This window comes from Sarcophilus harrisii, chromosome 2 (assembly GCF_902635505.1).
Source record: "Sarcophilus harrisii chromosome 2, mSarHar1.11, whole genome shotgun sequence".
NCBI lineage: Eukaryota > Metazoa > Chordata > Mammalia > Dasyuromorphia > Dasyuridae > Sarcophilus > Sarcophilus harrisii.
The window spans coordinates 639,332,401-639,360,048 of NC_045427.1; the positions used below are offsets into that span (position 1 = coordinate 639,332,401).

The 27,648-nt window shown below is 42.1% G+C and overlaps 1 protein-coding gene across 2 annotated transcripts in view; it reads right to left on the minus strand.

Moving 5' to 3' along the window:
• REEP3 (receptor accessory protein 3) overlaps positions 1–27,648 on the minus strand; it is an 84,393-nt gene that overhangs the window by 47,694 nt on the left and 9,051 nt on the right. For both annotated transcript variants that reach the window (XM_031956893.1, XM_031956892.1), the window contains exon 2: positions 10,918–10,990. In XM_031956893.1, the coding sequence (XP_031812753.1) occupies positions 10,918–10,990 (73 nt within the window). The remainder of the gene's footprint in view (positions 1–10,917; positions 10,991–27,648) is intronic.

The window sequence follows — 27,648 nt, forward strand, 5'->3', positions numbered from 1 at the left end:
TCACAAATATTTTGAAGAGATAAGAAAATGATCAAAAATGGACATTGCAAAAGGCAGAATAATTTCCCAGGCTAAGAAAAGCATATGATCCAAAATCAGGGACGTGACAACTTGACTCTATTCTGTTTTAACAAATCTTAAAGTGTCATCAACATGTTACAATTTTGCTTTATTCTGTTTGTCAACAGAAGACAGAACTATATGTCAGGTAAAAGGGGCAGAAAGACAGATTTTGGCTCAATTAAAAAAAAAAAAACCAACCAAACAAGAACAACAACAACAAAAAAAACCCTTTCTAGTAATTGGCGTAAGCCCAAAGTGACCCTGGAGGCCTAGGCAGATAGTAGTGGAAAGGCCAGCAGGTCGAAGCTGCAGGCTAACCACTTCCTGATCACTTAGGCAATGAGTGCATTGTAAAAGGAACTCTCGGTCTGGGAGAGATGAGTGGTTCTTTCCAATACTGAGATTCCACGTTTTCCTTCTTACAATTTACAAAATACAAAGACTTGAAGGATAAATGATAGGCCATCAGATTCCCCATTTTTAAGCTCCAATGGGAACCACATCTACGTGGGAGAAAGAAATCCACTGGTCTTCTGTTTTTGTGATTTATGTTCCAGATATGTGAGATATGACATTCTAGCAATTAATTATTCTCTACTATGGGATAAATGATCACCTCCAAGAGACTCGGGAAAGACTTGATCTCTCAACAAACAAACAATGCTCTGCCCACACAACTCTCTTCCTGGAGAAGTAAAACTTCCTGACCACATACCTACTAAATATCACACCAGAACTTGGCTGAGGCTCTTTCTCTGGAACCTGATCCTATGCAGTTAAATGCCTCACTCAGGGCCACGTCATCAGGATGTGTCAGCATCCTACCATTCCGTGCTGTCTTTTAATAATAAGAACCTTCAAATTCAGCCACAGTTTGTTTCTACATTGTCCTATGGCAGACTTGGAAAATATATATAATCTGGAAAATCTTCACCCTGGTTCTTCTGTCAACCAAACTCTATGCAGTCTTCAAAAACCAGCTCAAATTTGAACTCTTCCATAAAACTTCTGCTAGTTCCAGCAAGGTTAATCTTTCCCTTGCCTATTCTAAAATTCTGATTGTACTTTAGGGTTTATACCACACAGCTTAGTAATAAATATTATTTGTGTCTCCTTCATTAGTGCCTGATATATGTAAAATGTCTTAGACCATCTTGAAGAAAAAACTGGAGATGAGGTAATATGAGATGCAAATGGAATAATCACAAAAATGACTAAATTGGAAAGAAGACTAATTCTAGATTATTACTCAAGAAAAAAAAGACTTAATTCTGAGTAAAACAAATTATGTAAAGACCTCATATGGAAAAAGATTTGGCATACTGTGTCAAATTACTTAGCCTATACCACAAAGAAAAAGAAAGCCATTAAAAGCTCCGTCCTTACTAAACCCTTGTTAAGGGCAATTCTGGGAATAATTGCAAATGGATTATATAAGCAAATTACTTCCAACAAAAAAATGCCAATAATTGTTTGTCCTTGTAGATTAATTTTCCTCTTAAGTCAAGACCTTTCCTCCCTCCAACATCCAATGCAAAATGCTGTAAAAGTTGTTTTACATGGACTTTCCCCCAGCCCCCACACAAAGATATAGACTGTGATAAGAGGGGCAATCGTCAGCTAGGTTAAGCTGGGCTATCTCCCAACAATTTCTAATTTCTACATGTGGTACTATCCAAACTATTAAGATTGCTTGGGAGAAAATAATTCATTGGTGTCATCAAGTGGGCAGCCAGGACACCTAACATTCTAATGACCCTCATAAGTATCAAAAGATGGCAGCATTTGGCCCTGTGAGATTTTATTTAGATGAAGGCTATTCTGTATTTTGCCCTGAACAAGAATGCCTCTAAGGTCAAAAGAGTATCTGTGTGTTGCTCAACAACTCCTACATATCTAACCCTCCTCCACATTCTGTGAAATGGGTTTGCTCCAATATCTCAACTTCTCTCAAACTGCCCATCTGGGACCTTTCCAACTCAGACTCCGTGGTTTGCCATTACCACCTTAGACTCTTGTTCCTTAAAACCAGTCATAAAATTTTAGAACATCAGTGCTAAGAAAAGAACCTTAAGGATTATCTAGTCAAGGGGTTCTTAATCTAGGATCTGTAAACTTGTTTTAAAAAGTTTGTTGTAATTCAGAATATTTTATTTTATATACCAAAAACATGATTCTACCAAAAGGTTCATGAACGTCAACAGAAGGATTGCCAGAGGGGTTAAAGACAAAAGTTGAAAAGCTCCAGACCAACATGAAGTCCATGTTTGGCTGAGGGGCGGGGGTGGTGGTGGTGGGGTGCCTCTGAAAAGAACCCCATATTGCAGTCTAGTAACTGAAAGGAGATTGGATTCAATCTACTCAGCTCCAGAGGCAGAGGAAGAAGGACTGGTGGAAGTGGCTGAGGCCCATGGAAGCTCAGTGTTCACCGGTGTGATGCACAGAACAAGAAGGCCTGTGTTCTGCTATCATTCGGCTACCCAGTGCACAGGCACAGCCAAGGCAAGAACCCACGTTTCTGCCCCAAAGCTGCCTTTTCATGCCTGCTACATAACCCTGAAACACCCCTCTGATCATGGGCTTCGTTTTCCCTGCACCAACACTGCAGACGTTCCATGAAATCTCTCTGGCAATAAAATAATCGCCTCAGCCTGCTTCAGGATAACTTCCTGCTGAACTTTACAGATGCTCATCCATCTTTTATTGTTCTCTTGTTGATTCAGAATTTACACTCTCCCACCGACCGTGGCCAATTCCTGAGCCTCCCCGCCCAAGCGCTCCTCTTCATCTGACTATTTACTGAGGGGCTAAGGGCAGAACGAGAACTAACTCAGACTCTCTCCTCTATACTTCAAAGTCCTGGGTTTGTTCTGTTTTTAGAGCCATCCCCTTCTTCTTCAAAGGGATCCTGCAAGGGAGTACCTTAAGCTCTCCTGGGCCGCAGCTCCCTTTATTCTCTCTGTTGGCACTGTCACCACTTCTAGGCTTCTCCTGGAATGGGGCAGGATCGGGGTAGAATGAAGGTGGAAGGGCAGGTGAAGGTAAAGGAGGGGATATGGACAGAGTAGACCAAAAAAAACCCCAAAACACACACAAAAAAGGGAGTAACTGAAGCATCCCCCTCTTTTTAAGGGTAGAGAATGGAAGGGGAGAAAAAACCTGGAAGAACAACAGACAAGCTTTGAAAGCTACTGATTGAATTTATTACCAATAATACAATTTATAGAATGCCATAACATATGAAAAGTATTTCATAAGTTATCTCATTAGTTCTCACAACAACCTTGGGAGGTCAGTGCTGTGGTTATCCCCATTTTGCATATGAAAAAAGAGGTTCAATAAGATTAAGGAATCTGCCTTTGATCATATAAAGAAGTTTAACCTAGGTATTCCTGACTACAAGGTTCATCATTTTATTTACTCTACCAATGGTGTAGTGTTTACAGTCCTGGGCCCAGAATCCAGAAAATCTTGAGAGTAAATCCAGCTTCAGGCATTTCCTAGCTATGTGACTCTGAGCAAATCACTTAACTGTTCCCTCAATTTCCTCATCTGTAAAAGGAGCTAGAGAAAGAAATGGCAAACCTCTTCTAGCATCTCTGCCAGGAAGACCCAAATGAGGTCATGAAATGAAACCACTGAATAACACAAATGCAGTGTAAAAAGAAAGCCTCTCAAATTTCATCTTTATGTGTCCCAAATGACTGAAATTTCTGAATGAATATTCTCAAGACTTTAGTTTTACTTTTTAGCTTAAGACACCTGAAGTATGAACTACCTAGAAATCAATTTGTTCTTGCCCTTCCCCCTCCTAATCTATATCAAACAACATTTTTTGGAGCATCTTGAGGCTGGCACTCACTGGATATATCAATAAATATTCTCATCAGGCAAGCTCCCAATCTAGAACAAGAAGACAATCAAAAGTAGGAGGACAGTGAGTCCGGCTCAGTTCCTTAATGAACTTTTCAAAGCATTTTTTTCTTTTCATCACTATGAAAAATTCTGAGACACTGGTCAATGTTTTAACGTGTTTCTCATGATGAGAACCTGGCCCTGAAGCAAAATAGCCGGAAATCATACATGCTTATTTGGAAATAAACACTCTATTGTCTGAGCCAGGAAAAAAAAAAATCATAGGGCTGAAAAGATATCCCCCCAACTCTCTGAATACTTGTGGTGGTTGTGTGAGATCCTGTAACCTTTAAGACCTCCTGCAGGCTGCATCTGCCATCCTGCACAGGAAACGGCTCCCCAGGAAGACTGATTTGAAGAGCCACGGAAAGAGACTGGAAAGCTGCCAATGTGGACATCCCAACGGCTATTTTCTCAGGTGCCTGCAAGCCTTCCAGGGCACAGTGGTAGTATGGGTGGGGGCAAGGAAATGAACTGGAAAAAGTATGTTACAAAATCTCACATTTCTAAAAACCCAATTGCTGTTTACTCTTGCAATGCAGAGGGACAAAATCCAATTGTTCTAGATGTAAAGAGGCCTAACTGCAGATGAGAGCATACTGATGGCTGGCTGGGTGTTCTCCCACATCAGGGACTGAGTCTCTCTTCTCCCTATCCCTGGGCTCCTTTTGTGTTTCTTTCTGCCTCCCACTCCTCCTTCTAATCTATTCTTCCACAAACAAGCTCATCACTCCATCCTAACCTAGAACTTGCCTCAGTCCCCCCACTCTTTTCTACCTTGGGGAATGTCTCAAAAGACCAGATCACTCATCATAAAGCCAAAAAAGCCCTTAGAGACCACGTGTCCTAACTCCCCTAGTCTTATTGAAAAATGAAGCTCCAGAGAGGATTCTGGGAAGATGGCAGAGTACGTTTCAAGCTCTCCTAAAAATAGAATCAATCCGCACCTCAGGATGAACATAGACTGGTAAAAAAATGGAAAAAGGCTTGGGCTGAACAGGGGTCCTCCAGATATAACCTGAGAAGAAAGACGCAGGGCCAGGATTAACCCAAGTACAAACACCTCCGAGTTAGCTGCACAGAAAACACCAAGTGGGGAACCCTGGTTGGAGCCTCTTAAACCATGGAGACTTTCCTTTCCTGGACTGTTCATGCAGTCAGGGTTTGAGTCCTGGAAGACTGAGTGAACCTTGACTGACTGGGAACTCTACCCAACTGTGCAGCTAAGATGTGGGGGCTGGGCAAAGGGAAGCCAGTGAGGTATGAGAGACCAAGAAATAACAAAACAGATTATAAAGAATAAAAAAATAGAACAGAATGTGAAACAGCTTATAAGAAAAATGATCTGGAGAACAGATCAAGAAGAGAAAATATAAGAATAATTGGTCTACCTGAAAGTTGTGACCAAAAAAAGAACCTTGACACAATAATTCAAGAAATAATCCAAGACAATTGTCCTAGAGTGAAAAGACAAGAGGGCAAAGTAAAAATGCCAAAAATCTACGGATCACAGAAATCAACAAGATCCTTTATGGCACACAGGATCATTATTGCCAAATTTCAAAACCCCCAGATTAAAGAGAACTTTTTTCAAAAAAAAAAAAAAAAGAAAGAAAAAGAAAAAGAAAGAAAAAGAAAGAAAGAAAAGGAATTCAAATACATGGGAGCTACATTTAGAATTGTACAGGACTTATCAGCAAACACAAAAGACCGCAGGTCCTGGAATCATCTCTACTGACAATCAAAAGAACTGGAACTGTGTCCAAAAATATATCCAGCAAAATTATCTATAATATTGAATGAGAAAAAATGGACATTCAATGAATTTTCAGATTTTCAGGATTTTGCCAACCAAACCCAAACTTAATTGAAAATTTAACATGTGGGAGTCAAATCAAAGATCAATTTGAAGAAACGCAACATGGATAATTTTTTTTTTAACATGGGAAATCTATAGCATATGGTTTAAGATTGACTTCAATAATACAACAGCACAAAAGAATGACTAGGGCAGAGTTATGTCATACAAATGAGGTCCGGAGGAAGAATAAGAGAAAGAGCCATTAGAAGGGGCAGGAGAGATCATAGTTCTGAAAACCTACTCACATTGGGAATGACTTAAATAAGCAATACCACATATATACTCTAAAGGGTAGAGAACCCTCCAAAATCTATAAAGAAATAAGGGGAGGAAGGATGGACAGATGGGGAAGCAAAGGGCTGGGGAGGAAAACAAGAGAGAGATCAATGGGTTGGGGAAGGTTAAGTATCAGCAAGGCACATTAGGGACAGAATTAAAGCAAAGGGTCAGCAGGGACAGGAAAGATGTATGCGTGTGTATGTGTATGTATATATCTACATATGTAAACATAAATATATCCTTTCTTAAGTATAGACTGCTTGGGAGTGGTGGTAAGAATGAAAGGAGGAAAAAATGAAGTAAAAAAAGTGAGCAGCAGGGAACAAAAGAACAATTTACAAGGAAGTAAAGAAAAGATGGACAACTAAATATAATTTCTTGTACCTAATATATATACTTTCTTGATCTGGTAATTTGTTGTTACATATTTTGAATTCTTTCTGATGTTCTGCTGGGCACATGACAATGTTCTCTTTGGTTTTGTTTCATTTTGTTTTGCATTCCTTTTCTGTTTTTCTTTTTTCTTATTCTGTTTCTTTTAAAAAAAAAATAATACATTTGGAAAAATAAATCTCCAGGGTGAAAAAATAAAACAAAACCAAAAAACCCCAAACCACTAAACAATCTTATTCATGAATAGATGATTCAAGAGAATCAAACACAGAGATAAAGTAAGGGCAGTGTGGACTGTGTTTATATCCTTTGAAGTTAATTCAACCAAAAAAATGTACAATTTTTAAAATATCAATTAACTGCTTCATTTGGTTGGCCTATGCAAACCCAAATAAGCTTCTTGAACTCGATGTACCTGCTGGCCTGGAAAGCAGAGGGAAGGAGGGGATGAGAAAAGGTAAAACTATTCCAAGAGACTAATAATGATGTTTAGAAACTAACTGCATTTTTCAACAGAGAACTTACTAACACTAGCGAGATTAATCCCATACATAATATAAGAATTCTTGGCTTTGAAATAAGTTTTAAAAATTCAAAGATTATGTGTATGCACTAAATTTTAGGAGAGATAGACAATAATAATTCTCTGAACTATATTTTTATATGCTCTCAAGCTGGGTACCTTGAGATAATTAAACCTGCCTGAGATAATTTAGTGGGACCAACCAACTATGGGTTTGACATTCTCCAGAGAAGAGTGTAGATGGATACAGATAATTCTGTCCCAAAGGCCATATAAGAACATAAAAAGAAAAGGAAGCTCCAAGGTGAATCAACTGGTTAGGGTCGCTGAGGCACAGGAACAGAGTTAGACTTGGAGACCAGGAAGGCCCTCTCCCCGGCCTGCACTGACCTCTGGGATGTGACTTCTGTTGAAGTCCTCCTCTGTCTTTCTGGGGCTCTCTCTTCTGAGACTCTCCTCCTTTGCCCTGAGCAGTACCATACCTTTTGGGGTTCCATTTTCTTCCCCTTCACTGCAATGCAAGCCTTCCAAGGGGCTCCCCCAACCTCCAGGCTCACTCCCCTGCCCACCTGGCCTTCCACACGGTCACTCTGGTGCTCAGTGAACTCCAGGCTCTGCTGCATGGAGGCCCAAACATGGCTTCCTGTTTCCCCTGCAAAGTCTCTTTCCTCCATGCGTGTAATCAATCCACCTCTTATTTTATGGGAGGCTGCAAGGGGATCCAACAGTGCAAGGCGCCAGACCTAGAGTCAGGAGGACCTGCAGTGGACCCCGGGAGTTTTCCCCCCATCTGAGCTTTGTGGTTTGGGTGAGATCTTTACAAAAGGGCTCTGTGAACCTGAAAGCCTTTAGGAATGTTACTGAGGGTAATGATGACGACATCAAATACCAGGGATCTGATAAGGGGGGGTGGGGGTGGAGAGGCACCCCCAGAGCAATGTCCATGGGGAGGCTGCTCTTTCTCTCCTCTCCCTGGAGTCATTTTTAAATGTGATTTCACATGAGTAGAAAGTGACTCTAACCTAGATGAGTCGCTCAAGACTAGGGTCCAAGAAACAGACAAAACTGGGGGACGTGCATGCTCAATGCCTCAAGAGCCACCTCCTTAAGCAAAGGCTTAAGGACTGAGAAGCCCAGCTCCCCAGCCTGACAAGATATTAAACACAACAGAAAGCCTTATCTCAGATGAAGCACCCCCAACCAATAAGTAAATCCTGAACAAATGGTCAGAAGTCAGGGGTTGAAAAGAGGATTTAAGGTCACTCAGGTTTAATCCCTGTGTGTTGCCTAGTAGAATACTTATTAAGATTCCTTTGGAGATTATTCACATACCACCAAGAGAACATTTCTTCCCTTTACACACGTAGTCAGTTGCTTTGCTTACTTAAGTTTTCAAGGCTCCAAAGAAGGGCTCTAAATTCCCTATTTTAGCAATAGGTTGTTTTTTTTTTTTTTTTTGGCGGGGGGAGCACTATTATTCCCATTTTATAGACTAAGAAAGATTCAGAAAGACTGGAAAAAACCTATAAGAAGTTACTGATCCAAAATCAGTATCTGAATAGTTATTCTTTAAAATTTAGCTTTGAATTTTTTTCCTCTCCTTCTCCCCCCATTAAAAGACAAATAACTCCTGTAACAGATATACAGGTAAACGCCACCCTGGCCATGTCCAAAAATATATGTTTTAATCTGCATTGGGAACCATTACCTCCTGCCGGGGTTTGACACCATACTGTATCTTCAGCCCTTGGGTATCACCATTTGCCGTTGCCCTCAGCAGAGTTCTCAAGACTTTCAAAGCTATGTTTCCAGTGAATGTTATTACTGTATACACCGTTCTCCTGCCTTGGCTCACTTCCCTCTTCATCAGCTAAGGCCTTTCCAGTCTTTATAGGCCAGCCCCTTGCTCCCTCTCCATCCTTCCGGTGTCCCCCAGGCCTGGGATTTCCTCTCTCCTCATGGCTGCTTCCTGGAGGTGTGCTGGCTCCTGCTTGGGGCTCTGCTAGAATCCCACCCTCGAGAAGAGGACTTGCCAGATCAGATGCCCCCTAACGCTGGTGCTTCTCTGACTGATTCTTTCTAGGGCTCAGTTGTTTGCACATTGTCACCTCTGTTAGACTGTATGTGAACTCCTGGAGGGCAGGGACTGTTTTTCAAATTTCATTACATTCCCAATTCTTAACCGGATGCTTGGAACAAAGGCACTTCATAAAGACTTCTTGACTTCTCTGAAACATTTCATGCTTGTATTTCCTTCCCCAATAGATGGGTAAGTCCTTGGTTTCAAAGTTTTTGCTACTAGAAAAAGAGCTGCTTGAAATCTTTTTGCACATATGGACTCTTTTCTGAGGTACAATTCTAAAACAGGTCTCCCTGATTCCATTAATAAATCAAATAAAGCTCTCTCTTTGACTATCAGTTGTCTTACCTATAATTTCATTTGTACCTCTTTTTAGATGTATTTTCTACCCTGAATGATTATTTATGTATTTGTCTAATCCAACCACTAACCTGTAAGCTCTTGAGGGAAAGGATTTTTTCATTAATCTATCTTATATGTTATTTCCCAGGGCACACAGTAGATACCTGATACATATTTGTTCAATTGATTATTTCATTTTCAGTCAAAAGATCTCTCTCTTAATATGATTATATAAGGACATTTTAAACCAGAGACATGTTATATTCAGCTTGATCAACTACTAGATTAGTTCCAATTAATTACTGACCAATCCTGCTCCAAATGGCTCCTAGCAAAATCAAATCCACTGCAGAGCTACTGCATTCATAGTTAGTCACCTTTCCATTAGCAAACTGATCCTAATTCTTCTTGTCCCCATTGCAGCAGATGACCCTCTTGACTACTTAACTCTCCCTGGATCTTTTCTCCTTTCTGAGTTTTTCTAAAACAGCTCTTGATTATTCTGAACCTGTCTGGTTATACCTTTGTTGGATCATGCTCTTAGGCTTCAAGATCCAAGATCACTGCCTTCTTTCTCTTTCAGAAATCTCATCATTTTTCATGGGTTCAATTACAACAATTTACCTAAGTCCCAACTCTATAGTCCCACCTAAGTCCCTTGTCTTTCTTCTGAGCTGTAGTTCCAAATCACCAAGTGCCTACTGGCATTCCCATAAGAAGTCCCTTAGTCATCTCAAATCCAACAAGTTTCAAACATAACTCATTCTTCTCATTTTCCAGACTTCCTTAATTTTTTCTCCTAGATATGTAACTTTTAAAAATCAAGAGTGTATCTGAAGAACTTGTATTAAATATAAGAGACAAATGTTAGGGGTGGAGGAGACAGCTTGAACTACTACTACTCCCTTTGTGGAAACATTCCACGGCTGCTCGGGCAGATCTGATCTGACAGCTTCAGTTTTTGTTCAGGATCTATTCCCCATTTTCACCAAGGTGGGACATTCTCAAAAGAATATGAGTTATATTTACTTGAAAGATTGAACCAAGAACTATTTTTAATTTAGCCTGAAAAAAAAATTCCTTATAAGAGAAATACAACTGTTTAAACTGAAAATTTTTTAACTTTTAGTTTAAACTGAAGAGTTTTTGATTGATGTACATCATAATAGAAAACCACCCTTAAGTGACACTGTCATATTAATCACTAGGCAGGATACTACATTGGAAACATGATTCCGGGCAGGGCTTCCTCCTGAAAAGCAACCATAGGTGCCTCAAGGCTGGGCCAAACCCTGGAGGCTGAAAGACAGGCTGGGGACACTCTCTGAGGACCAGCCTCCCCATAAGAGGGCTGGCCACCTCCCCACAATGAGTGACACCTTCTCTGGGGATTCTTCAGCAGGTATCCTTACACAATTGCAGCCAGGTTTATACCATAAAAAATAAAGAAGTTGGACTTACGTATTCCTTGACGTTTTTTGTTTTCACAGCTTTGTATGAATAATAAGCAGGATACAACATTCCAAAAATCAACCTGGTAAAATGCAAAGGGTATAAAAGTTAGTTATGCTTTTTTCAATGACAGGGTACTTATAAAATTTAATATAAAACATGAAGTATATATAATAGATTGCATTTTTGCTATACCAAATCTACTTGTAAATTTTTCATAAAAGGCGAAGTTAAGGCAAATATGTCACTGATGACCTTGTTACTTAAGTATTGGTCTGATGGTATTTCCTGGTGTCCTGTCAGAATTGACATCTCAACACTTCAGGACCTGGTTTTAACTGAATTCTTGACTGACCAGATAACTAGACAAAGGTTCGGGCTCCATTATCAAACTGTTTTAAAATCTGTAGTGGAAACTCCCTGTAGTACAACCCCCTTGTAGCAATGCCAGTCCCTCCTGACCCCTCTTCTTTATGATGTTCTGCCCACTTTCTGATTATTTCTTTCTCAGTTCCTCCAAAATCTCACTTTCTCACAATCAACTGGCTTAAAAAAAAAAAAAAAAAAAACCACAAAAATGCACAAAACTTTAAACCCACTGATTATTAAAACATTATCTTCTTCTAAATAACATTTAACCAGGTTCAAATGTTATTAATTCTATGGCACAGGAGAGAGGTGTGCTGGACCTGGAGCCAGGAGTTCAAATCTGGTCCCAGACATGTACTATCTGTTTGACTCTGCCAAGTCACTTAACTTTTATTTGTCTCAGTGTCCTCAACTCCCTTCAGCACTAAGGATCAAATGAGATATAATTATAAAATACTTAGCACAATACCTGGCACATAGTAGGCCTTGTATAAATGTTAGCTACTATAATGATTAACATAAAACAATACATAATCACAGGGATTATTTGTTCATGGAGGTCTCAAAACACATTTCTAAATTAAAATTTACTTATTTTTAGCAAAATTGTCTTTAGAATGTTTTAGGTATACCGTAAGCATCTACTTAAAAAGAAGGGATCCAAGAGAATAGATAAAATGATGGGCATGGTCCAGAAATCTCCTAAGAGGTGCAGTGGAGAGAACCACAATACATTTGTAATGTGGTGTACTCAAATGGTTGAGTTGGCAGTAGGGGATAAATTCTACTTCAGTCTAGGTCATGACCAAAGACTGAAGGTCCAATAATGTCCACACCAGGGAAGAACAACTTGTGGGCTGGAATTTTTAAGCTGACCCTGTTTGTACTTCTTTTCTCAATACTGTTCAAATCCAGGAAGATCCAGCATATAAGTGTTTCCATTTGTGGGAGTTTGTGTGACTCCTGCAGAATGCACAGGAAGCTGTAATGAAGGTTTAGGCTTAGGCTTTTAAGATGCATTTACAACTGCTGCAAGTTTCTTAAGTCTACAGTGTTTCCAAACTCAAACTTAGAGCATTCAAAATAAAAAATAGCCCCCTTTTCCAGAAATCAGTTGTCTGTCTGTCTGTCTCTCGTTCTTGACTTTGATGATTAAGTCCCAAAATTCTGAATCCATCTTGACTCATTTTTTCCTATCTCACTTTAAGTCAACCAGCAAGTAGAAACAAACCCTTACTGTGTGGCAGGTATTGACCCAGGGGTGAAGGGAGAAAAACAAAACGGAGCCTACCACCAAAAGTCTGCGTGCCATCGGTAGTAAATAGCGCGTATATGGAGAGCTGGGTCGGGGGAAAGAGAAGGGCAGGAGGCTGAGCCCCCTCCTCTGGAGAAGGGGCTTGGGAGCTGAGCCTGCAAGGCAACCAAGGCTTCGGTGAGCCACAACCTTGGGGGGAGAGGGGTGCAGGGGCGCGACCTACACCAAGGCCTGGATCCTCAAGTTGAGCGGGATGCTCCTTGGCCCTGCCTCAGAGCGAGGCCATCTTTTCCTAAAGAAGCAGTGTCACAGAGGGTGGTTAAAGCCTGCAGAGGTTCAGCTTCATAATGAGTTAAAGGGGTTTTTGTGGTCTGGCATGAGAACCAAAACACTTTAGAACATTTTTTCTATGGAAAAATGCACTGTAAAATTGGCTTAGAAATGAGCTTTTGAGAATACTTGCTTTGTGCTAGATAATGGAGCTTAATCCACATGGAGACCTTTGCAGTGCTATTAACTCTTCTGAAGTCTGTCTGTACCAATGCAAGTCTAGTGTTCCTGCTTCCTGTCTTTCCTGTTCTTAGCCCTGCATTTCAGGACTCTTGCTAGAGCCTCAAATAGGCCTCCTTCCTTCCAATCCAGCCTACCTACCACTTTTAAATCAACCTGCCAATACACTATTTTGCCTAAAGTAGAGTCCTCCTTTCCCATCAGATCTGGTCGGGCAGTGGCTTCTGTCTCTCCAACCTTGCCCCCCAAGAAATTCCTCTGCCAGCTGAGTGGCTGAATCCACCTTCCCTCGAAGACTCCACTCCAGTCCGTCCCTCCTCAGGAGGTACTCTCTCACTCAAATCCAATTCCCTTGGGCATCATGGCACCCTCTCCCGAAGGTCAGGATTGTCCAATAAGAGTCCTTCACACTTTGTCTCAAAAGTCCCGCTCAAGCTCCAAATGATTACCTCACCCCACCCCACCCCCACCCATAGTTCCTCCTCAGAAATTCCTGCTTCATTGAGCCTGGTCTTTGTACTCCCTAGGCAGATACCATTTTCCCTTGTTATTCTTCCTACTTGTATCTTCTTCCTCCAATGGTCCCAAGCAGGACCTTTCACTTGAGGACCAATGTTTCTGCAGCTCCACTGCCCCCCTACCATGCCTATGAGCAGAGCGCTGGGGCAGCCACTCAAGATACAAGCTGAGAAAAAAGACATTCTCAACCTCTGAGGAACTGATAAGAAAGTAGTTCCTGTTTCCTTTAATACTTTTAGAGATTTCTAGTTTCACTGGTGTGGGTACTGTCTTAGTCAAGATTATAACCCTTTCCTCCTCAGTAGACCCAAAACTGGTGAGTTTTGGTGACAAAAAAGGGGATGTTGTTATCTCTGTTGTATTTGTTATAGCACTACTGTGAGCAAAATGTAGACAATTCAGATTTTTTCCCCCCTGGGCTTCTGCTCCAACTATTTATGTGTATTCATTAGAAACATCCCTAATTTGGTAATAAAGTTATTTAACAAGTTACATATTAAACATGTGTGTTGTGACAGTTGACACAAATCACTATCATGCCCAGAAATATGATCTTTCTACCTTTCTTCTTTGAATGTTTGGAGTACAGAATAGTTACAAATATCACTATTATGTATCAGAACTGATTAATGTTCCAAAGGAACGTTACTTAAAGTTTTCTTTCCTCTTTTCTTTTTCAAACTAACACTTCTCCTATTTCAAAGTTTTTTTGAGCTTGCTATTCAGGACACTGAATGAGGGCTGTTGTAGGCCTGAAGCTTGGGAGGTCTGGCACAAAGCCAAAGCTTGAGCAAGTCAATGAATTCCAATAAAGTCTATTTTTAAAAGCCACCTTGATGACAAACTAATAGCTTATAAAAGGGGAGTTTTCCACATGCAGAGTAATAAGTCTGACCATAAAACAGAGTATTGTTTTTAATCAGAGATAGGAAGAAATAGTTATTTGTTACTCCTTAGGTGGAATTAAGATAATAGTAAAAGTAAGCACTTTTGGACAAGTTTGTCTTGATTTAACCATTATCTACTACTAAGCAAAAACATTTATTCATTGGTCCATTCAAACCTCTATTGAGGATACTGAAGAATTTTTGTCACTGCTTTTTGAAAAATGATCTAGTAACCTCCTCATGGAGAGCAGATAGATTCAGGGTAGATAGTGCAACATGTATATTTTTGGATGTGGCCAATGTGGAGATATGTTTTGCTCAACCTATTTGTTATAAAGGTTTTATTTATTTATTTTCTTCTCCTTGTGCCCTTCATTCCTGCAAAGAGTGAGGGGCATGAGAAGGATGATAATTTTTGTTAATTGGAAAAAACTCATCAAATTTTAAAAATGGATATGAGCACTTCGGTTCTTTGTTAAAAACCTTTTGTGGTTGGGGAGAATGACGCACAGAGAGAATGAGAGGCTGTTCCCAAGGTTACACAGAACAAGAACTGAACCAGGGGATGCTCTAGCTCCAAAGTCAACCATCTTCCTAAACATGCTCCTGAAAGTGAAGGATCCTGGATCTCCTGGAGAGTGGCCCCAGAAGTGCTTCCACCCAGTCCAGGGACCTTGCAAGATTCAGAGATGGTTTTATCCTCTGTGCCAAGAGCACTTTGCTCCTCATAGCTCTGGTCCGTCAAATTAGCTCTTGGGCCTTCCACAATGAAGGACTATTGGTTTTTGCATCTTTGGTGAAAACCTCCAAGTTCCCTCATCTTGCCAGCACAGAGGGATGACCTTTGGGGGGGAAAAAAGGATGGAGGACTAAAGTCCCCTTGGCTTTACAACATTCTCAGATCCAATTCTCTATTCAATTATTTCTTTAAAAAAAAAATTATTTCTTTTTAATAGTTCTTTATGCCTATAAGTTGATCTCCTCTCTTTAAAATCTAACACTGTTTCTTCATTTAGGCTGAAATGGCAATCTTTGACTTTGAGCATGAGTCGCCATGCAGACTCCTAGGTCTCCTTGGGCGCTGGGCTGGACCTGGCGTGCTGACTCCCAAGTCCAAAGCTTCCCCTTCACTCCTCCTCTCTTGAATTCTCTTCCTTCTAGGCACCCTGAGAGTTTTACTGTCTTTCTTTAATGAGTTGTGGTCAGCCTTCTTATCTCATACAACAAATCTCTTACCACAAACAGAAAGTAAGAGATGAAATCACAAAGTTGGCCATCAGGTTACATGAGTCTTTCAAAACAATCAATCTCTTTTCTTTAGATTGTCAGCTTGAACAAAGGCAGAGCTGGAATCTGATCAGAAAGACAAAAGCAGCCTTCCTTAATTATGTAACTGTGCCTCACAGACTGGCAAGGCTGGGGAGACTGGACAAATCAGTCATGACCAGGGCCAAGAAAGGAGGAAGCTCAATGTAATGCAGGTGGAAGGAATCAATGGTAGACACAGAAAGCTACTTTTGGGTTGGACAGTGTTAGTGGTTACTTCTGAGAATCAGTTTGTAGTCAGTACATCATAATCCTCCACAATCCTTTCCCTAGCACATCCTAGAAAGAAGGGCCACCAAAATAATCACACTTTTAAAAAAGATATTTAATCTTAAAGTTTCTTTTCCTTCCTTTTTTTTTTAAAGATAGTGAAGTTTCCAAAAAAAGTTTTTTTTTTTTTTTAAAAGAAAAAGGGAGCAAAATCAGTACTTATTAAGTATATAATAAATATTTCAGGTAGACTTTAATTACATGTACTGGCAAGTTAAGGAACAGTCTACTGAATAAAGGGCAGGAAGGAAAGGAGGGAGGGAGAGAGGAAGAGAGGGAGAGGGAGAGAGAAGAGAGAAGAATATTCCCTCAACACAATCATGTAGTCAAATATAGATTTTCTTTACCCAAATCCATATTTAGTCACATTTTTGCTGGAGTATCTGAAAACCCTGCTCCCTGCCCCACCAGATATTTGTAAAAGGAAGAATAATTGGTTCAATCCCATCCTCCCCAGACAGCAGCTCCCTCACAGCCACAGTATAGGGTCACCGGGATGTACCAACTGCTCCCAGAAGCTTTCCCAAAGTAGATACCTTTTGAGTACTATGACTACCTTTTTTCTTTCCCCATAAACCATTTACTGAAAGTCAACGTTTTCTTCTGAAGACCAATCCATAACCCACTCACTAACCAGGAACTGGCAGGCTAAAAGAGGGAGACAGTGGTACCTGGGGGAGGGGGGGTTTCTGCCCCAGAGGCCTGGTACCCAGAGGGCTTGGGCAGAGGCACAGTCAGGGCAGAGCTCCTTGATCTAAGCAGAGGGTCGGGCATCCCCCTCAGGCTTGGAAACCTGGGTGTCTTCTGCCTTTGCAAAGGGAAAGGGTCAGGAGTCCTAACTGTAGCTGGCAGGCTCTTTACATTAGACATCTCATTTAATCCCCACAGCTCCCTCAGAAGGTGGCTCAAATTGGGAAATTGAACTTTGGGCCTGCCAACTGGAGTGGCGAGGTCAGAGCTGGGATCTCCAGTCTCTCCTGATCGTGGTCGCCCAGGCACTGGGACTTTCTGACAATCAGATTAAGCGGTGACATTTCCTCTGGGAGTCTTGTCTTCTTTCTTCAGGGCCACAGTCTGAAGGTCTAAGTTGACATGGAAGGTCCTGGGGGGCAGGGCTGGCTTGTGCTGGCAAGGGGTCTCCTTGGCAGAGATGCTGAACTGGTTTGCCACTTCCTTCTCCAGCATGTCCCCATTTACAGATGTGACATAGCGTGGAAGAGTCTGAGTATGGATCTAACCTCGGGTCGTTTCGAATCCAGATATGAGCTGCTGAGCTGCTCTAGAGCTGACACACAAAGCTGACTGGACTGAAGCTGTTTGCCTCGGTTTCCCCATCCATAAAATAGGGGATACTAACAGCACCTTCCTCCCAGGCTGTGAGGATCAAGAATTCCCTGGCCCACAGCGAACACTACATACATGTTCAATATGGCAGCTATCCCACCAGACCTTCTAAGTGCTAGGATAAAAAGCTGAGCCTGCGCTCCAGGAGCTCATGGCTGGGAACCCCGGGGTGAAGGGCTGCCCTGCCTGGCAGGGATGGGAAACTTTCAGTGCAGATCAGCAATTGGGTGAGACATCATGAAGGGATTCACTAGGAGATTAACTGGCTTGCCCGGAGTCCCAGCCATGGAGGCTGCATCCCCTATTGGACTCTGGAGACCCTCTTTACCACCCACGTACCCGGCCCAGAGGAAGCTCTTAGGAAATGTTCCCTCCTTCCCTCTCTTGGAGTCCCAGACTTTGGAGAGCCCCTGCCTAGGACTCCAGCCCTTTTCTGGGTGGAGCCATCCCCACTGTTTCAAATCTAAAAAAGGGTCACCATCCTGCGCTTGACAACCAGCTGGGGGGGGGAGGGGTTCGGGAGATCCACCCCCTCCAGAAAGCCCCTAAGCTTTGGGGAGCTCTAACAAAACTAACCTTTCCTGCTGTCAGACTTAAATGTGTTTCTTTGTAATGTTCCCCCTTTGACCCCAATTCCACTTTTCCTCCAAGCCCAGTCTGGCTAGCTCCTCAGCTGTTGCCTGGCTGCCTCCTCTGGCCCTCACCAACCATGGCCCAGGCTGAGCACAGGATGCCTGGGGGGGGAGGGGGGGAAGGGAAGGGGGGAAGTGGCAGTAGGGCAGAGCACCCTGGTGCTATCACCTTGTCCTTCTGGGACACTGGGCCCAGATCACCGTGGATCTACTGGCTGCCACGTCACTTGCATGACTCATGCTGGGCCTGGAGCCCTTGAAAAACCTTTGGACAACTGCTGATTATTATGGGAGTGCAGCTGTCTGGCCCCACATCCAGCTCTGAGCATTCCCTTCTGCCCCCCGGGAGCAGTGGGAGGGCCCGACTAAAAGGTGTGCTAAAGTAAAAAGTGTGCTAAAGGCCAGGTAAACCGGCCTCCTGCTCCCCCCCCCCCCCCTTCCCCCCCACCCCCGGGACCTGTCAGCCACCAGCTTAGCATGGCCTTTCTGGAATCCCTGGCTCTCGCCCAGTGACGCGTTTCATCAACTCCCTGTTCAATAATCTCCCCAGGAATCACAGTCAACTTCACAGGGCTATAATTTGCAAACTGTTCTTTTACCCTCCCTCCCCAATTAAGAGCATTCAGTCATATCAGTAAATATAACTTACTGGGTTATATGTATTATAATAAATATAATTACAAACATACTTATAGAAATTGTAAGTATAAATATAACTTGCTGAATTATACACAGGAATTAAGGATTTCCTCAGTGTGGAGGGTACAATGACACGGCTGGAGGCACAGTGGGGACAATCCTGGACTTGGACTCAGAAAGATAGGAATTCACACCCTGGCTCTGCGACCTGGACAAGAAGCCTGCAGGACCTGTGCCTCTGCATGCTTATCTGTAGAATGGGGATCACACAATCTCACCTGAGACAGGGTGGCTGTAATTGGCAACCCTAGGTCCCTCGTAACTACTGTTAGGATTATGCTGTTGACAAACATTCACCAAGTGGCTGGGCCTGGGGCTTCCTCTCCTGGAACTTGTACTCTACACATGCAGCTGCAAAACACAGACCAATGGCCAGGAGGCAGGAGGGGCTGGCATATCTCTTTGGCTTCACAAAGAGAAAGTCTATGAGCCAGAGGGGAGGACGGGGGTGTATCCCTGGCACAGAAGCAGGGTGCCCAGTGCCCGGGTAGAGTACACAGTAGGGGAGGAACAGAGAGCAAGCAAGTTTAGCTGGATTCCCGAATGCAGGGAGTACTGAAGCCATCATCTGGGAAGCAAGGAAGGGCCCAGAGTCCAAAGTGAAATTGGGGCGGGGGGGGGGGGAGCACACAGTGAGGTCTGCTCAGATTCATCTTGTTTAAAATGCCCAACAGACAGTGGGTGATGGGACTCCTCAGTGACTGGAGGATCTGTGAGTCACTTGCACAGATATGCTAATCACACCCATGAAAAACCTCAAGGTCTGCAGCTTGAGTGAACTGGCTGTGTCTGTGCTGGACACCTGCGAGGGAAAAGATCTGGCCCTGGACTCCAGAAGCCTCCTCTTCCCGAATCCAGGTCTGGCCCTCAATACGAGTCATGTGCCTGGATTAGTCCCTTCACCCCCACCTGCCTCGGTTTCCTCCCCTGTAAAATGAGTTGAAGAAGATGGCAATTCCCTGCCAAGAAATCCCCGAAACAGGCTCACCAAGAGTACTAATTAAGCAGAGCTCCAGAAAGCTAAACTTGCCCACAGTTAGTTTGTCAGAAGCAAGATTTAAATCCAGAGCTTTCTTGGCTCACCTCTGGCTGTTGCCCCAATGAATTTCAGTTTCTTTCCACTACTGTCTTTTCAGATCCAAGATGGGTTAATTTGTGGGTAGTTTCCCATTATTTTTTTAGAATTCAAAAGGAAAGAAATAGGCACATCTTACTGACAAAAGCCAATATCATTTAAAGAATTCTCTAGAAGATAAGAGGTGCCCTGCTCAGAAAGCCTCGCCTGTACTTTCTTCCTGTTCCTTGGCTATTAAACAGCCCCCTTTCTTGGCACCCCAGCACCCTCTGAATCTCTGAGTCCCTGTGTGACTTCACAAGAGTCCCACCGTGTGTATAGGCTGACCCTCGGGGAGCTTGGCTTTCTCTCCCTCCGAGCACTCTATGGTCTTACACACAGATGTCTAGCTTTCGAAAAAGGGGGAAAGGTGAACAATAACAGAATGCTTCCCAACCACACAAATAGGCTTCCTTGGTTTTCCTGTTAATATTTATGAATAATACAATAATACAAGCAAACTCTCTATAATGTTAATATTTGCTTCTAAAAATAGATGAATATTACAGGATTTAATATCACTGGGATCAGAGGTTCAGAGTCAGAAACATCTACACTTGTAGCTCAAGTTATTAGTGAAATGATTATAGTTAGGTGACGGTGGATTTGGACTATAAAAGATTAAATGTATTACCACAAAACCATATTGATTACGGGCAGAGTGCTAAGAAGGTATATCCTTCCAGAACAAACCCTGTTTATTAAGATTATCTGAAGACAACTCATTGGTTTTCCCCACCTGAAGTATCTTGTCTTTTGGATCTGTTTTTCACACATATCAAAATTGTATATCTAAATAAATCACAGATCGGACTATGCTTCTCCTCAGTTCAATTAACTTGAATATCTCAAAATTAAGTCTAAAACCAAATACAAACTACACCTTTTAGCACTTAAACCACTATAAAATGAGACTTGTCTTGCTGCTGCTCCCATGTGACATTCCACCCATCACCTCTGTTGCTTGTTTAGATGATTGGTTCTCTATGCCCTGGGCACATGCTAATCCTTTCCCTCTAACCTCATGGAACCACTATTTTCCTTCAAAACTCTGTTCAAACTCCTCGTTGCTGCTACCTTCTCTACAGAATTGCATTATATTAAATCTGAGAAACAGCAAGACATAATGACGAGAGCCACCCTCAAGTCCAGCAAATCTAGGTTCACAACTCTACTTGGACACCTACAAGGTCCATATAACCTGAGCCTTGTCACTTGGAATTCCAGCCACCTCTTTCTAAGACTGTGTTTTGAAGTAACAACAGGGGTAGGGGAGGTTCCTCACTGGGCATGCCCTAGATCAATAGTCACATTGTCAAGTACCCATCTCTAAGCAGCATGTGTTCATTCTCAGGTGCCCTCCACAGTAGGCTTTCCGTACTTTACCAGCACCTCTATATCCTCCAGTCAGACCCCTGCTCTAGGACTCTCGATGGGTAACTTTCAGAGGAGTTCCTATTTCTAACCCACCTTTGCAAGTCTACTGGATGTCTTCCTTCATTGGAATATAAAAGTCTGGAGGGCCTTGACTGTCTTGCCTATTTGTATCCCCAGCACTTAGCCCAACAGGATGCAGTCAGTACTTAATATATATTTGTTCTACTTATTACCGTCCCACAATCCACCCGCCCACCCATAAGTTGTCTCCCTAAAAGAAGGTGAGCTGCCCCAGGAAAGGAAGGGCTGGTTTCATTTTTGTCTTCCAATCTCTGATGCTTATATGGAGTTTGGCAAGAAAGAAGACTCACAGAAGTCCTGGCCCCTGGCTGATGACCTCCTCTAGTCTGAGCTGGGAACAGGCTCTAGGGATATGGCATTCCTCCCTCTCTGTGCCTCACTCACCACCATTAGAATTATCTACAATACCATAAATCCTGTGGAGTAGATAATAACTATCAGTGACAACTTGGTCATTGGGAATTTTTTCAGTTAAGCGTGATTCCTTATTGCCAACCTCCTTACGCTATCTGGAGTCTGCAGACTTTGTATTCTCTGAACTGTCTAAGTACACATCAGTCCTTCTGTTTACAGTATATATATATAAGCTTCTTGAGGGCAAGGCCTATCCCTTGCACAGTGCTCTGTACAAAGTAACTGCCAAATATGTCTATTTGTTGAGTTTGTCCTTAGAACACAGGGTCCCACGTTGCTTTCTCTTCTTTTGGGTAAGAAATTTGAAGAAGTATCTGTATGTATGGATGCATGTATGTCTACCTCTCCTCCAGTGACTCACTAAGTATTTCCAAGGTGCTGGGGACAGAAGCAGCGCTCAGAGCTCCGCCATTCGGATGGGGCTGAAGCAGCCGGGGCGAAAATGCACAAATATGACATTAATGCACGTATGTCTGTGCCGCCACCCCCCACACCATAGTTCGGTGCAGGGAATGAGGAGCTGGGGGGTCAAAGGCTGGGCTGGAGCAGCACCTTACAGGCAGAGGCACCAGCTGGAGGATGGGGGACCGCGCCACGGGTGAGAAAAGGCTGTCCTGGCTGGGTAAAGGACGCAGCAGGGAGGCAGGTGTAGAAGGGCAGCACGAGGGCATCGGGAGGTCTCTGGAGTGGACCTAGTGGGTGGGGCCCACATTCAGAGCAGATGTGCAACGGATTCTGTGTGAGGGAGAACGAGAAGTGCCCTTTTTAGGCCCGTTAGCCAAGGCTTTACTTTACATTAAAGTTTCAAAGTGAAGTTCCAGTTCTACATGGTACGCTTCACAGTCCAGTCCTCAAAAGGTTTTAAATATGCATACAAACTGTCGGAATAACTCCCTACCTCTGGCAGCAGGCACTACACCATTTTTTCCACATGAAAAAAAATCAAACATTTTCTTCCACCACTATAAGATTTCATACACATCAATTATATATGAAAGAAATACACACCAAATATTTTTAGTTTAATTCTTTTTAAAGAATTTTCTCTTCCCAAATACGATGGGATGCTATCTCAAACAATGTTATCACAAACTTTCAAGAAGGGACAGTGAGTGGTTAGGAGAGGCAATAGTTTATCCAAGTGACTAATTAAAAATAAGTTCACAGTTCTACCATTAGAAGAAACTTAAAAACAGACTCTAAGTGAAAAACTTTCAAAACAAAATGCTTTTTTCCTTAGCATAGGAAAGAGTGATCTTTAATAAAGACAAGGCAAGCACGGATGACTAGCAGCCTGGTTGGGGAACTTCCCTGGCTGCCAGACCAGAGAGTCTGAAGGAGCCAGAAGGGAAAAGGCAGCCCACAGAGAACACTTACTAATGGTTAGGACCGTGGGAGGGGAGCTGAAACCCATTCCCGTCAGACCCAAATTTTAAAGAACTTTCACTAGCTCCCACTTTTCATACCCACTGGATGTGGCCGAGTTTCTCTTAAGGTCCAAAAGATTTCTCTCTGTCCCCATAAAATTAACAGAATTTTAAATGTAATCTGGACAGGACTGGTCTCTAACCTGAGATCAGCCAGGGCTGCACAAAGTAGTACAGAGATAGGAGTGCCAGGAAACAGGCAGCAGTTTAATTAATTACTTTCAGAGTGAGTGAAGAATGAGGTTTGCAAACCATCTGAAGTTCTCCTGAGGAAAGCTCCTCAGGCTGTAATGAAGGTCACAATATGGGAGAGGGGGAAGGAGGGCTCCAACTTCATCATTTCCAGAGCTTGAGTGCTTTCCCAAACCAAATGCAAAGCGGGTGTTCTCCAGTCCAGTTCTCAAGTGGCTGTTTCAAATGTTTGGGGTCTCAGAAGCGGTGCTAGGACAGGAACAGGTTCTACTGTCTTTGAGGAGCTTCACTTCATGTACACAGGCACAAGAGCTGATTGAGAACTTCAATGTGGGAATGAAAAGTGTATTCCTTAGACATTTCCTATTGATAAATATGAAAACCATGATTCTCTTCACAGCACCCAAGGATGAAATCAGGGAAGGGTTTAGAGTTAAAGAGCTATCCACTCAACTGCCCTCATGGGAAAGGCTCACCATTTAAATAATGGTAACATCTCCAAATTTAAGAGTCTCTCTGTGATAAGAAATCTTCAAGAGGTCCTGAAGTTTAAAGTCTCCTTCTCCAGACTTACCCAGTCTTGCCACCTCTCAAGCTGCTTCTGACAAAACCACTGGTACCCCAAATAATCAACAGAAAGGTCCAATATTCCTCCTCTGGGTCATTCTGAGAAGACAAGCCTGGGAGGCGGCTTCATCAGTCCTTTGACACCCCTTCCCTTGGGAAAGGGGCCTTTCTCTGACACAGCTGGGGTCTGGCTTCCTCATGCCCTGTAGGGTAAGGGTTTCTAGCTTCTTCAAAGAAGGGGCCCAAGTTGACTCCATAGTGTCTTTTTTTTTTCTTCTTCCTCTTTTTCCTCCAGATGACTGACACTTTGGCACAGATCCAGCCTCCCCTTAATTTCTTCCAATTCTCTTCTCTCCTTTTTTTTTTTTAAATGAAACTTCCTCTCCTCCATTTCACTATTACAGTGAACTCAGAAGGACAAAGTTTCTTTCCATGAGGTTCTTTAACTTTTTTTGTATATTTAGGCCAGTCTGGTCTTTGGTTTTAAACAGCAGCTACCTGGTCATGCTTGAACTACAAAAATGACATGAAACCCTCCATGACAATTTCTCTCTGATCTTGACTTCCTGGGAGCAAGAAGCCGAGTCTTTGCTTTTTTTTTTTTTTTTTTCTCTTTCAGCCCAGCTCTCTTGCTGTGTTGACCAGTCCTTGGAGGTTGTGAACATTAAAACTTTCATTTTTTTTTCACTTTTTAAAAAATATTTAATCCTTAAAAGTCATAACTATTTGCTTCTCCCTTCTCTCTCCTTCTTGTACAATGTGCTCATCCATCTTGTCCTCAAATCCTTCAACTTCTCTTCAAAATTTCCCAAATTTCCTCTTACCAAAAAAATCTAATCTTATTCATAATTCCAAAGTTTTTCAAATTACGTCCATAATTCCTTTTCTTTCAGAATCAGAAAATAAAATATATGAGTTCTCAAAACTACACCAAGGGGTTCAATGAGAAATTCTCAGTAATGGAAAAGAGACCAGTCTAAATATTCATTCACATTGGAAAAACAAAGTGGCTGACATTACTTATTGCTCAAGTGGTGATATGTGGCCAGCCTGCCTGAATAATGTTGCAGACAGACAATGGGCTGGACCCAGAATTGCACAGGAAGAGGAGAGCAACTTGAATCACATCTGGACCCCGTATCACAAAATCCTAGCTCAACAACAGCGCTCCACCTACCAATGATGCTATCTGGTTGCTTATCATCAGCCACCACAATCTCTCAGGAAAATCAAAATTGCCAAAAACTCAAAAGAAAAATGGAAGGTAGTATGGTAGATATAAGCTGAAAGGGAAAACAATGACTTAGCAATGAAAAGCAAGAATATGTAGCAAGGGAAGAAAAAAGCGAGTAGAATGATGGCTGGGGCGATCAGGAAGAGCCAAGTTCAACTCCTCCCAAGGTGATAGCAGGAAAACAACAAATTTCAATGTATTCAGGCAGCACAATTGTGAAATTTTGTCTAGTTTCTTCAGTTATTTGTGAATGGTGTGGAGGGAGCAGATGGTGGGAGCAATCCAGGACTAAAACTTGTGGAGAAGAGCAGTGATATGGCAAGAAGGTAAAGAATTGAAGAAGAGAGGGTGGTGCAGAAATGAAAGGGCTAATGATCGGGTTGGGACAGGAGAGAGAACAGAGTGAACTCCAAGCAGGACTAATGGCCTCAGAAAGCAGAGGTGGAGGGGACGAAGAACATGAAAAGCAGGTTGGGGGAGGCAGAAGCATAATGGAGGTGGAACAGTAGGGAGTGATGAGATAGGAAAATGGTCGAGCTCCTCATTAGGCTTGTGGGTAATGGCATGATCTGGTGTGTGATCCTCCTTAGGAGTGGCTCCTGAGGAGCAGGTCACAGGAGCCAACAAGGTTAAGGAAATAGAAGGGGAGGGGAGACACAGCATCTAATGAGCCAGGTGGTAAACTCAGGGAGAATGGTTTGAAAGTCTATATATTATCAATACTATAATGTTGATGGGATGGAAAATTTTAATTGAATGGCTTCCTAAAAAGAAAAGTTTAGTTCAATAAAGACACAAAGAGAGTCTGAATGGCATTGTGAAATAAGAAGTGTCTGGATTCCTCTTACAGGCCCCAAGTGACCAGCTGTGAGGTAAGGTCCAGCTAGTGCTCGAGAGGAGGGCTAGGGATGTGGATCTTCAGAGGTACTAAGCTCAGTGAGGACAAAGGGACGGCCATGATTGGAGGGAATCCATCTCTCTGCTGATATCAGAGACATAGGTACTGACACTAGGATGATGATCATCCTAGACTGATGGTCTAGGAGAGACAAGTGTCCACTCCCCTAAGCAATTAACCTCAGAAGCCAGGAAGGAATCTTTGGTCCAAGGAAGCTCCTAAGAGCAACTGGACTAAATGCTTTAATGAGGCCCAGACATTGCATCTACAGTATTACTTTACTCCATGACTTTTGTAATTCATACCATATGACCAATCAAGTTTCCGTGGGAAATCTCTTCCTTTTCAGACTAGCATGGGGGCTGATAGCTTCCAGGCATTTATACATTTTTAAACACATTCAGTCTGTTAAGTTTCTATGGAAAACCAGAATTGTTATTTGTATGTTTACAATCAGGCTATCACACTTATCTATAACAGCTATCATTTACATAGTATTTGCTTTAAGGTTTCTTAAAGTGCTTTTATCTGTTATCTCACTTGATACAAATACTCTGAAAACTTTATATTTAAACACTTTACTAAAAATTAATTTTACTACACAAGTTTCTCTTTTCTAAGAATAAAATAGGCCACCCAAATTTGAGATCTTAAATTCATGTTCCCCATGTCCAAAGCCAATTGACTACGGAGAGCTGTTTGATAACTGATCAAACCAAAGCACCATTATGAAAATCTTAGCTTCTCTGTAAAAATAGTGAAATAAGAACTTTAAATTTCATATTCCAATGATAATTGCAATTGATTTTATCAGTTAGGTTTCTAAATTACAATGGCAATACCAATATTTACTTTTGTAAAGTTACAGAATTCCTCTTCCCTATTTCAAATATCTAATAGGCAATATCCCTTCCTTTTAAAAGGCACAAAAATAAAACAAAAAAAGTTTGGGAAGGGAATTTAATTAGAAACACTCAGACTTTTGGGAATTTTTAGGGATATACACCAAGGTTCAGGTCAACAAAACATTAGATTCTCAAACCTGATAGCCCAATGGAGGTGACACTAGAGTGACCTCTCAGAGGATACTGATTCCACTGCCCTTTTTAGACCAACACTGCTCAGGATTTTCACAAAAAGAAAAAAAAAAGGTCAGATGAGAACACTTAGAAAATTTTTGGTCAAATTCCAGTTGGAAACATTCGAATTTGTAATTGTCATGGTTTTGTGAGAACCCATCTTACAAACTTTTAAATTCAAATTTCAACATTGTCACCTCTTTCTCTAATCTTTATTAAGGTTGTTTTTTCTTTTTGCCAACCTACACTACAAGAACTGGTTCTCAGTGATATGGACATACTAATTATGAAATGGAGCCTAGCTTAGGTACAACCCTATATTCTCCTGCCACTGCTGCTTCTCCAGACTTTCATCCAAAGTTTCCCATAGATTTTCCAGAAAGGATCTTCCTGGGTTCTGATGCCATTTTAGTGTTTGGGCCATACATCAATGTGTGTGGGGCGGGGAGGAGAGGGTGGGGAACAGCACACAGCACATGAGGTAGACAGGAATTGGGAAAATGAGTTCAAATCTGGCCTTAAAGCCACTGATTTGCAGTGTGATAC